This window comes from Myotis nattereri, assembly GCF_964212035.1.
Source record: "Myotis nattereri genome assembly, chromosome: 13".
Lineage (NCBI taxonomy): Eukaryota > Metazoa > Chordata > Mammalia > Chiroptera > Vespertilionidae > Myotis > Myotis nattereri.
The window spans coordinates 3,489,508-3,502,468 of NC_138088.1; the positions used below are offsets into that span (position 1 = coordinate 3,489,508).

General features: G+C 42.6%; 1 protein-coding gene across 1 annotated transcript in view; it reads left to right on the forward strand.

The window, feature by feature from the left end:
* BMPR1A (bone morphogenetic protein receptor type 1A) overlaps positions 1-12,081 on the forward strand; it is a 177,363-nt gene extending 165,282 nt beyond the window's left edge. Inside the window, exons 9-13 of the mRNA XM_081104823.1 lie at positions 4,776-4,968; positions 6,185-6,482; positions 8,944-9,119; positions 10,523-10,653; positions 10,740-12,081. Of these exons, the coding sequence (XP_080960949.1) occupies positions 4,776-4,968; positions 6,185-6,482; positions 8,944-9,119; positions 10,523-10,653; positions 10,740-10,865 (924 nt within the window). The 3' untranslated portion in view covers positions 10,866-12,081. The remainder of the gene's footprint in view (positions 1-4,775; positions 4,969-6,184; positions 6,483-8,943; positions 9,120-10,522; positions 10,654-10,739) is intronic.
* Positions 12,082-12,961: the final 880 nt, after the last annotated feature.

Sequence of the window (12,961 nt, forward strand, 5' to 3'; positions counted from 1 at the left end):
TGTTCGACCGCCAACGGGGTCACGACCCACAGGTTGAGAATCGCTGCTCTAGAAGAAGAGATAAATGAAGCAGAGATAAGAAATTTATCTGAAACAGAGTTCAGAGTAATGATGTTAAAAATGCTCAACAGTATGAAAATTATGTGACTATGAAAAAAGAACAGTCTGAGATAAAGAATGACATAACACAAGTAAACACATTGGAAGGAATATACAGCAGATTAGGGGAAGCTGAGGATCGAATCAGCAAATTAGAAGACATAGTTGAAAATATCACTCAATTAGAGAACCAAAAGAAAATAAAATTAATAAACAGGCGGACAGCTTAAGGGAGCTGTGGGACAATGTGAAACATAACAATATTAGAATAGTAGGTGTGCCAGAAAAGGGAGAAAGGAATAGAGAAGGTGTTTGATGAAATAATGGTAGAAAACTTCCCTAACCTGGTAAAGGAAAAAGTCACACAAGTTCAGGAGGCACAGAGAACCCCAAACAAGAGGAACCCAAACAGACCCACGCCCGGACACATCATAATTAAAATGCCAAAAGTTAAAGACAGAGAATCTTAAAGGCAGCAAGAGAAAAGCAAACTGTTACCTACAAAGGAGTTCCCATAAGGCTGACACCTGATTTCCCATCAGAAACTCTACAAGCCAGAAGGGAATGGCATGAAATACTCAAGATAATGGAAAGCAAGGATCTGAGACCAAGATTACTATCATTCAAAATAGACGGTCAAATAAAGAGCTTCCCAGACCAAAAAAAAAAAAGGCTAAAGGAATTCATCACCACCAAGCCAGCATTACAAGAAATGCTAAAGGGATTGTCAAGAAAAAGAAACAGAGAAACCTAGCCATACAGAACTAAAATGGATATAAATAAGTACCTCTCAGTAATAACCCTAAATGTAAATGGATTAAATACTCTAATCAAAAGTTGTAGGGTAGCTGAATGGATACAAAAACATGACCAACTATATGCTGTCTACAAGAGAGACACCTCAAAACACAGGATGAAAGTGAAGAGATGGAAAAAAATTTTACATGCAAATGGAAAGAAAAAAAAAAGCTGGGGTAACAATACTCATATCTGACAAAATAGATTTTAAAAGCATCATGCTAAGTGAAATAAGCCAGCCAGAGAAAGATAAATATCATATGATCTTACTCATTTGTGGAATATAATGAACAACATAAACTGATGAACAAAAATAGAGCCAGAGGGGAAAAACATATTCTAGAATATAATATAAGTAATCCTGTTATTTGCAGACTTTTAATATTTCCTACAATATTTGTGATATCATACTTTGTTAGTACAGTTTTGGTAATACTATATTTAAAATTCTTTTATTGAAATATTGATGTTTATTGTATGTAATATTATTATATGTAAGATCATTTTTCTTGCCCTAGCCAGTTTGGCTCAGTGGATTGAGCATCGCTCTGTGAACTAAAGGATTCCAGGTTTGATTCCGGTCAAGGGCACATGCCCAGGTTGCGGATTCAATCGCTAATCAATGATTCTCTCTCATCATTGATGTTTCTCTCTTTTCCTTTTCCTTCCTCTCTGAAATTAATAAATAAATATATATATTCTTTTTAAATATCATTTTTCTTTTTTTTTCTTTTTTTTAATATATTTTATTGATTTTTCACAGAGAGGAAGGGAGAGAGATAGAGAGTCAGAAACATTGATGAGCGAGAAACATCGATTAGCTGCCTCCTGCACATTCCCACTGGGGATGTGCCCGCAACTCAGGCACATGCCCTTGACCGGAATCGAACCTGGGACCTTTCAGTCCGCAGGCCGACGCTCCATCCACCGAGCCAAACCGGTTTTGGCAATTTCATTTTTCTTGAATAATTGGTGTTCATTGCATGTAACATTATCATATTTAAAATCATTTTTCTTGAAATTATAAAAAAAACACACACACACCGAAAAATAAAGCAATAAAAAAGAAATTGTCACACATAAAAAAAAATATCCACAGCCTTCACATAGCGGGGCCTGGTTGCATCTTCAGCTCACTCTGCTATAAGGACAATGTTTTCTTATGTATAATTAGAGGCCCGATGCACGAAATTCGTGAAAGAGTAGGCCTTCCTCCCCACGGCTGCCGGCACCAACTTCCCTCTGGCTCCCGGGACTCGGGCTTCCCTGGCAGCCCTGGCTTTGTCCAGAAGGATGTCTGGTCTCATTAGCATATTACGCTTTTATTATCATAAATGGTTATATTTGAAGAGAACTGTTTTGTGTACAGTGTGGCCAGCACACTGGAATAATAAACCATAACTGTGTACCTTTTATTTCTAAAAAAAAAAAAAAAGCAAAATGGTGCAACCACTTTGGGAAAGAGTTTGACAGTTGACTGAAAACTTAAGCACTCATTTTCTACACTAGTGAAGCAGTCCTTCTGCTAAATATTTGCCGAAGAGCTATATAGACACGCCCAGACCTGAATGTGAATGTTTATAGCAGCTTTGTTCATGGTAGATAGACATGTTAAACAGCCCAGAAGTTCATCAGTTGGTAAGTGAATAGTAAGTGGTGATACATTCAGAGGAGACTGCCTCATCAGTGAGAAGGAACAAGCCACTGGCCCAGGCGGCAGCCTAAATGGGTTCGAGAGCAGCGTGTTCTGGGGATGATGGAGGCACAGAGGCATACACGTCGCAGGTTTCCATGTGTGCAGTTCTCAGAAAGGCAGGGCTGTGGGGATGGGAAGCAAATCAGCCATGCCGGGGGCGGGAGGGGAAGGGAGATGGACTTTAAAGAAAAAAGAAGGAACTTTTTGGGAGACGGATATGTTCTCTCTCTTAATGGTGGTGTTGGTGGTTACGTGACTCTATGCATTTGTCAAGTGCAGTTCTGAAAAAGAGTGAATTTTGCTGTGCATGTTGTACGTCCGTGATCCTGACTCCTGAAAAAATTATAAAGGGTCTGTAATGAAGTGATCCAGAGTTAGCTCGGGGTCCACAGAACGTGGCCCATTCACGTACCGTCTATGCTGGCCCTCAGGGTTCTGTTTAGCGCAGAGTGACCACTGGCAGCGATGAACAGACCACGTTCAAGAAACATTAACGAGCCCTGCCCGTGTGGCTCAGTGGATGGAGCGTCGGCCTGCGGACTGAGGGGTCCCAGGCTCGATTCCGGTCAAGGGCGTGTGCCTTGGTTGCAGGCACAGCCCCAGTAGGGATGTGCAGGAGGCAGCTGATCGATGTTTCTCCCTCATTGATGTTTCTAACTCTCTATCCCTCTCCCTTCCTCTCTGTAAAAAATCAATAAAATACATATATTTTTTAAAAAGAGATATTAATGAAAGCACTTAGTGTGTTCTCAGAAACTACCTATGTCCTGTGAGCAGGGTGGGTGGAACGCAAACAGATCTATAAGATAAACCATAAGAAACGATAATTGTGATGAGTGCGGCCACTGAGAAGTGTATGTGTGCTATGTGGATGTTAAACAAAAGAGCAGCACTTACCAGTGAAGGAAGCTGCGCGTGCACAAGGCTCTGGGACGGGAATGAGGTTGAGTAATTCTAAAAGTTGAAATGGATAAACTGACAGTGGAGACAGACTCAGGGATACAGAGAACAGACTGGCAGTCTCAGAGGGGAGGGGGCTGGAGGCTGGGTGAGAAGGGTGAAGGGATTAAGTAAAGAAAAAAAGAGACTCATGGACACGGACAACAGTATGGTGATTACCAGAGAGAAAGCGGGGGTAGAAAAGGGTAAAGGGGGGTAAATGGTGGTGGAAGGAAACTTTACTGGGGGTGGTGAACATAGAATACAATATACAGATGACGTATTGTAGAATTGTGCACCTGAAACCTGTATGATTTTATTAACCAATGTCACCCCCATAAATTCAGTAAGAAAGAAAAGAATGGTAGCAGTTAAAGGGAAAAATAAATAAAAGTAACAGTTGAAATGGAAGGGGGGAGGATGATGTGAAGACAGGGGATGCTGAGTCAGACCATGTCCATCTGAGAGATTGAGCTGAAGACTCCTGTCATTTAGGTTTCGTGCACAATAAGCCGCCCCAAAGAGGAGCGGCTTGGAGCAGCAAGCGTGTCTTCTTTCTCCCGACCCAGTGGGTCTGCTGGCAGTTTCCTCCTGGCTGCGCTCAGCCAGAGTGAGGCGGTGTGGTGTGTGCGCATGCCGTGTCAGCACAGCACTGCTCATGCTCCAGAGCTCCTGGAACAGCAGGAAATTCAGGGCTGCCGCAGGACACCATTTCTCTAGTTCTGCTTCCCAGGGCCAGTCGGGCGGCCAGCCCAGAGTCTGAAGGAGATCACCCAGAGGCTTATGTGCACAGGGAAGGCAATTACTTTGAACTTTTTTGTAAACAGTTTGTGATATCAGAATATGTTGCTTATTGTGTCATCTTCTTTTTTTTTTTTTTTTTAATATATTTTATTGATTTTTTACAGAGAGGAAGGGAGAGAGATAGAGAGTTAGAAACATCGATGAGAAAGAAACATCGATCAGCTGCCTCCCGCACATCCCCCACTGGGGAAGTGCCTGCAACCCAGGTACATGCCCTTGACCGGAATCGAACCTGGGACCTTTCAGTCCGCAGGCCGACGCTCTATCCACTGAGCCAAACCGGCTTTGGCTGTGTCATCTTCTTTTAAATACATTTTAATGTTTAATACTGGAGTTGGTTATATACCATCTTGTTTGATGGGATGAACTATCAGACCACTTTCTCAGTCTTAATAGGTTCTTTTCATCAAGAACTCAAAACATTTTTTTTTTAATGAAGGTTCAGCGCACTATTGCCAAACAGATTCAGATGGTTCGGCAAGTTGGTAAAGGTCGATATGGAGAAGTGTGGATGGGTAAATGGCGTGGTGAGAAGGTGGCAGTCAAAGTGTTCTTTACCACTGAAGAAGCTAGCTGGTTTCGTGAGACGGAGATCTACCAGACGGTGCTGATGCGCCATGAAAACATACTCGGTGGGTACACATTCTTTCAGCCAATTCCATATTCTGACAGGGTTAGTGGGGTGCGGGCTCTGAGAGTTCTAAATGCTAACTAGCCACTGTATTTACTACGCTGCTGAGGAAACAAAGAATTTCAAAGTTTGCCAACTTATTGGACTAACTCATATCTAACAAAAACCAAGTGTTTTATAGCTAAATTTAAGCAATTTTCTAGGGTAACTATATATGCCTTTTGTAAGCTAAGCCACCACCACCACCATATGATGTAGCTTAGTAGGTTTCTCCCTCCCCACCCCACAACCACATTTATTTACACAACAGCAGAGGCATTCAGGTGTTTTTAACTTTCCCGGCCTTTCTTTCCAGCTACTATATCATTTCCCTTCGTGTAGACAGTGCATAGTACATTGCCAAGAGTATAGTAGGCACTTACAGCAGTTTCTTAAGGTCACCATAACAAGTCACCACAAATGGCGGCTTGAAACAACAGGCACTCCTTCCCTCTTAGCTTTGGAGGCCTGAGGTTTAAATCCAGGTGTCGGCAGGGCCATGCTTCCTAAAGGCTCTGAAGAAACGACCCTTCCTTGCTTCTTTCTGGGTCTGGTGACACCAGCGGTCCATGCCCTCGGCTGAGAGACGGCACTCCTGCTTCCTGTATGTCTGTGTCCACATTTCCCTCTCACAAGGACACTAGTCATTGAATTACCACCCTAACCTAGTATGACCTCATCTGGATTTGGTTACATTTCAAATAAGGTCGCATTTACAGGCACCAGGTGGACATGAGTTTGGGGGCAGGGCACTACTCAGCACTTTTGCCGACCTTTTTCTGAAGGGAGAGGGGAAAGGAAAGGGGCCAGCATTGTGGACCTGCTCATCAGAGAGCTGGCAGGTGTGAGGAGGCATTGATGGGCACATGGAATTGGCTCGTTGAACATTTTTAACTTAATTTTAGTGTGTCCACTTTTCAATTTGAAATTGAGAGTCCTTTCCATGTGTCTTCTTTATAAGTTTTTCATGCTCAGATAGTCATGTAGATGATAACTCCCCCAGGTTATTATATGATATGTAATTTTCTTAGTCATACTATTATCATTTTCAGGATGATCATTAATATTATTGTAAATGTATTGCAGAAGTGTAGAGTTATATGTATCATGACCCTGGGAGCCTTCATTACTGTCCATGCCACCTCTGATAACTAACCTTGAAACTCACCCATGACCAGGTTTTATAGCCGCAGACATTAAAGGCACCGGCTCCTGGACGCAGCTGTATCTGATCACCGATTACCATGAACACGGGTCTCTCTATGACTTCCTGAAGTGTACAACGCTGGACACCAGGGCCCTGCTCAAGCTGGCGTACTCAGCTGCCTGTGGTCTGTGCCACCTGCACACAGAGATTTACGGCACCCAAGGGAAGCCCGCAATTGCTCATCGAGACCTAAAGAGCAAAAACATTCTCATTAAGAAAAATGGAAGTTGTTGTATTGCTGACCTGGGCCTTGCAGTTAAGTTCAATAGGTAAGTGGTCTTTGCCTACTCTTTGGAATTCTATTAATCTCTAGAAGTATTTGCATGTTGGTATTTAGGACAGCCAAGGATGTGTTTGTGCTCACATAACTGTATGATTGGGGTTTTGTCCTGGTTGGTTTTGTTTACAAAAATTACATTCTACTCTACATAATTTTTTATTTCCTGTTTTTTATTGTCTTAGACATTCTTCTATTTTAGTTTATGTAGATCTACTTCATTCTTTTTCATAGTGTTGCTGCCATTTTTTCAAAACATAATTTATTTCATGACCCGACTCACAGGCATTAAAGTTGCCTATGGTTTGTCTCTATTTAAAAATACTTTAATGAACATTGTATTTTATCGATATATAGTAATCCTTGCACATTTATACGAGTACTTCGTCATGATGGGTTCCTTAGAAGGGCTAGACGAAGGGCATGTGTGTATTAAATTGAGGCATATTGCACATTATCCCTTCAAAGAGCCTGCATCAATTTATACTCCCCCACCTGGAGTAGACATGCCGTTTCTCATCACAACTTGTTGCTACAGTGGGACCTTGACTTATGAGTTTAATTCGTTCGGAGACCGAGCCCGTTAAGGAGCTCATTAACTCAAATTACTCTGTCAACTCAATGCAAAAATTCGGTGGAGAGACAGCTGGTATCTCAAAAAACTCGTTAGTCGGGACACTCGTAAGTCAAGGCCCCACTGTACGTCAATAGTTTTAAATAATTAGAATTATAACATCTTTAGGGTATTATAAACTATTGAAATCATTTTAATGTTATAGCTTCTAGAATACAGCTATTTCACATTTCAGAATTAATTTCAGGTCATAATATTAAAATACTAGTCCAGCCCAGCCAACATGGCTCAGTGGTTGACCAGGAAGGAGGTCACGGTTCGATTCCCAGTCAGGGCACATGCCCAGGTTGAGGGCTTAATTCCCAGTGTGGAGCATGAAGGCGGCAGCCAATCAATGATTCTCTCTCATCAATGTTACTATCTCTCTCTCTCCCTCTCCCTTCCTCTCTAAAATCAATGAAAATATTTAAAAAATTTTTAAAAACCACAAAAATACTAGTCCATAATAAAACAAATATTAAAAAATTAAATCATCTTTCCTGGCTGTTCCAGTGTTCTGATCTTATTTGTTTTTAGTCAGTGTAGTGTTAATTGGCTCAAATATTCATCAGATGCTATATAAGAAAATATAGACTACATTAACCCTTTGAGTGCCAACCAATATCCTAGGAACTATGCTAAAATTGCCAAGGCATTTTTGCTAATTTTACAGCAGTTTAGGGGAAAAAATATGAAAATTAGGCAGATAAATGGCAGTAGTCAATTTTAGAACTACAAACATTCAGCATCATAAGTAACCTGCACTTATGTGCCATCTGTCAATAAAGAGTGAACTACTAGCACCTAATAGGAACACTGCAGGAGGCGTGCGATAGCGCTCCTGGCACTTTAGGGGAAAGACAGGAGGAGTGCGATCGCGCTCCCTGGCACTCCAGAGGTTAATCTCTGCTTTGTAGTAGTTTCCAGAACTGGGGACCTAAACAAAAAGCATTCATGTCTTCCAGCTCTAAAATTTACCTCACAAATTGAAAACCCAGTGAGCGTCACTTATTACATCAGTGTGACTATGTAGGCACCACTGCGCCCGCCCGCATCGGCCGGACTGTAAGGAAGGAAATGTAACCCTGTGTCACAGGAGAATGGACAGCAAACAACTCTTCTCAGTGTCCCTTCACCTCCGCTTGCTCTGGGACACAGTTACCCACCGTGTTAGCTTGCGTTCAGTATTGTCCTTTTTCTTTGAGAGACACCACACTTGTTTGGTGACAAAACTACCTGTACTCATGCAAGGTATCTTGTCTTTATCCAGCTTGGTAGCACCTTCATGCTTAGCTTTCAGTGCACACGTGGTAGTAAGCTTGTGAAGTGTCCTGCTGTAGACTCTTCTGGGGAAGGTCTAGGATTGGTATCATATATTTACAGGGTATATTACTTTTATAAACTCTGAAAGATGTTAAATTTAAAAATATATTTGGCCTCAATAGTTTCTTTTTTTTTTTTAATATATTTTATTGATTTTTTATAGAGAGGAAGGGAAAGGGATAGAGAGTTAGAAACATCAATGAGAGAGAAACATCAATCAGCTGCCTCCTGCACACTCCCCACTGGGGATGTGCCCGCAACCAAGGTACATGCCCTTGACCAGAATCGAACCTGGGACCCTTGAGTCCACAGGCCAACGCTCTATCCACTGAGCCAAACCGGTTAGGGCCTCAGTAGTTTCTGATAAAAGAATGTGGAGTTTTAGAAAGATAGATAGATTTTTATTATTTATTTGGGGAGGGGGGAGAGTCTGACTTTTATAAAATACAACAAAAATGGAAGAAAAACTATTTTGTTCTTAACCATCAACCTGGACATCATCTGCCTCCTGTCTCAGCGATACAAATGAAGTGGACGTGCCCTTGAACGCCAGAGTGGGCACCCGGCGGTACATGGCCCCGGAAGTGCTGGACGAGAGCCTCAACAAGAACCACTTCCAGCCCTACATCATGGCAGACATTTACAGCTTCGGCCTGATCATCTGGGAGATGGCTCGGCGCTGCATCACAGGGGGTAGGAGTGGTGGGGGTGTTTCCCGTTAGGTTTGCATCCTCCTCATTCAGAAAGTAACTGCTCCTGTTACAATGTTGAGATGTCAGGGATCCCCTGGACCACTCCCATGGTCTGTAACATCACTGGAAGGACGCACATAGTTGTCCTCACAGCTAACGTCTAGTCTAGTGAAAGGATACAGAGCAGAATCAGCAAAGAGAAACGGTGTCAGGGGCAAAGTTCAGAGGAAATCGGACAGCAGCCTCCAAAGGCCTCTCCCAGGGAAGCCACACAGGATGCACTGAATTCCTCCAGCGTGTGATGTGAGAAATGCTGCTACCTGGGAAGTAGTTAGAGACTTAGTTCTCAGTGGTTTTATTGGCAGCTGGTCAGGTAAGCACCCTCTGCCTAGCGTGTTCCAAAATTCCATATGCAGAGCGCGAGCAGGTGCTCAGCACCAACCCTGCTGTCTGCACAAATAGTCCAGGCCCCATGCACCGCTCTCAACACTTAGGGAGCTGCCTGCCTGCAAGTTCCCAGACACCAGCACGGCAGCCTTGCAGGCCGGCCTTTCCCAGGATGGCTGTCCAAGGCCTACTGGGTTTTCTCTTTGCTACATATCAGGCTGTCTTTCTGCTGCACCTATTAGTAGGAACAATGTAGAGAAACAAATAATTAGGTTAACATTTAGGGTAAGTAAGTGTTTCCCTTGCTTTTTTTTTTTTTTGAATATTGTTATGTCCGTAGCTATGATGGGGGTCCTGATAGGTATAGGGGAAATAATCCTATATAATAAAAGGCCAGCCACCATAAACATAACAACCAAAACAACCAGAGACCAGAACCACCAGGGCCCCTTGCCGGGCTGACCCCGCCCCAAGCAAGCAGTTAGGGGCGATCAGGCAGGCAGGCAGAGTGGTTAGGGGTGATCAGGCAGGCAGACCAGTGGTTAGGGGTGATTGGGGAGGCCCAGGCCAGCCAGCCATCACACCCCACGCCTGTTGCTTGCAGAGGGAGGCCACTGGTGGCCGGGGTGGGGAGGGGGGAGAGCACTGCACAGATGGCAAGCCGTGGCAGCGATGGGGGTGGGGCCAGCTGCCTGCAGCCGGGGGAAGGAAAGCCTTGATAGGCCCTAATCTCAGGCCAGGCCTAGGGACCCTACCTGAGGGGTCCTGGATTGTGAGAGGGTGCAGGCCGGGCTGAGGAACCCCCTCTGAGTGCACAAATTTTCATGCACTGGGCCTCTTTAGTTAGACATAAAAAAAGAGAACAACATACATTTACTATTAAAAGTGAATGACCCACTCTGTTTTTCTTCCTTATGTAGGAGTCAGTTTTAGCTCCATAGTTTAGTACGAGGCGCTGAGTAGATTGGTATATTTTGTCCGGCCACCATTGTTGTGCCCGCTGTTTCCTCTCTGCAGGAATAGTAGAGGAGTACCAACTGCCATATTACAACATGGTGCCCAGTGACCCATCGTATGAAGATATGCGTGAGGTTGTGTGTGTCAAACGTTTGCGGCCAATTGTGTCTAATAGATGGAACAGTGATGAGGTATGTGGAACCCAGTCCCCTGAGGGAGGGATGATGAGTGTGGCCAAAGATGTTTACCTGCTCCCTGCATTCTGTTTGCTTTTCAGTGTCTTCGAGCAGTGCTGAAGCTGATGTCAGAATGCTGGGCCCACAACCCGGCCTCCAGACTCACGGCTCTGCGGATCAAGAAGACGCTGGCAAAGATGGTTGAATCCCAAGATGTAAAGATTTGACACTGAAGCAATCCTGAGGAGAAACTCCAGACTGCGCTTGACCGACTTCTCCAGGGCACGGAGGGAGTAGAGTGGGATAAGGAGCTTGAGCGGTTCGCAGGCTCTGTCCTCCCCTTACCCTCACAGGCTGCCCTGGGCACCTTCCGTGCTCTGCAGAGTATGAGCTGGGGACTCCAGAACTTCACTCTTTACCTACGGACAGCTTTACTCTAAGTGTGGTTTCTGATGCCTTTTTAAATCGGGTTTTTATGAACTACATCGAGACTTCAGTCCTGACGGGTGAGTCTCCAGTCAAACTCTGGGTGCTGAATTACCTGCTCGTACAAGGGTGCTTTCTGTGAAAGCCTAAGAAGATCAGTGAATTCAGCAGAGTCGGAGGAATGTGTCCTTGCCTCCTGCCTGAGGAAGCGCATTGATTTGTACTCGACCTTTGTAAACAGCCTATGGATTATCATCTGTTTAGGATGCTGCGTAGTTTATGAGAAATAGTTTGTCAGGCCTTGATAATGGTGTGTGTACACACACATGCTTGCCAGGATTTCTCTGCTGCCATCGAATTAGAAGAAAATATGACTTATGACCACCCAGGAAGATATTAGAGGCTGTTGGTTTTGTGCTTTAAAAATGCATGATCTGACCAAGATTCGCCAATCACATAAAAGCCATTTACCTTGAAAGTGAGCTAGCTTCTCCACCAACTTTATTTTTAACATAAAAGTTGATGTAAAGGCCAAAAAAGCTTAAAGTGCCTGAAAATTTCGACTGTTTTTCTCCTACCACCATCTTTCCTTTTTTTGGTAATTACTATTTTGCCATAGAAAGCATCCTGTCCAAAGTTGAACCTTCCAACGCCATGATCTTGTGAGAAACACTTCTTGTTGAAGTGAGTTACTGATGACTGCGTTTGATAGCGATGCTAAGTGCCTATAACCAGGTTCTGTATTCTTTATTCTCAGTAATGTTTAAAAGGGAAGTTATTTATATTTTGTGTGTAATATGCTTTATTTGCAAAATACATGCTCCTTTTACAACCATATTTTTTATATGTACATGCATCTATACTGTTGTAGAAACCAGCTCACGTGTACCTCACACCTCATCCTTAAGGGAAAAAATAAAAGATCAGAAGAAAATGTTATAAAGTAGAACCACATATGAATTTTAGAACTAATACACTCAAAATAGTATATTAAACCCAAGAGTTTGTTCATTTCAGGCACAGACTTTCATTAAGATATATCCTCTCGACTTTTCCATTGTAAAAGGGCCCTCTCATTAGAAATTTCTATTTCAGAGATGATACAAGTTCATTAACAGCTGTTTTAGACATTTGAATTATTTGAGATTTCTGGTTTTATGATTTCTGTTCTGTAACTTGTGAAGACAATGAAGAATTCGGCACAGAGTTCACTGTCTGGTCAGTGGCAATGTCTGTACCGTGTAGCTGCTACTCCAGAAAACGCTGCGTGTGCGATGGATTCACTTAAACGTTTTATACTTCTGTAATGCCTTTAAATATCAATGCCTTAGTCTGATAAAACAACTCCTAGGCGCAGAAAGTAAGAGTTTTCTTTGAATAGAGCATAAAATAAATGTGATTATATTGCAACATGGTCAAAACACTTTAGAGGGGGGACAGCAGAGCATGATTCCATTCATTACCAAAAATTTGACTGGCCCTGAAGGGTGAAACTTTAATATACTGACATCAAATTTCACAAACTTAAAATTTGCTTTAATAGTTTTGACTGAATTTAATAATTTTCATCTAAGATAATTTAATTTTGAAATGTTCATCAAAGTGAGTGAGTTTACATGTTGGTAGGTAGTACCAGATAACTCGCTCCTTCAGAACGTTTCCCATCTCCTGACAGTGAGATTCATAGATATTTTTATCTAAATTGCCATGCATTTAAGAATACTTACTAGCTTAGATCTACTTAAGCTAAGGTTAACCTTGATTTATTTTTATTTGACAAATTATAAATCTTCAAAATCATTTGTCATCTTAATAGTAAAGAAGATACATAAGAAAAGGCAAGCACTATTCTTAGAAATGTTAAAATAGTATGTGGATGCAAAACATTACAGATAGT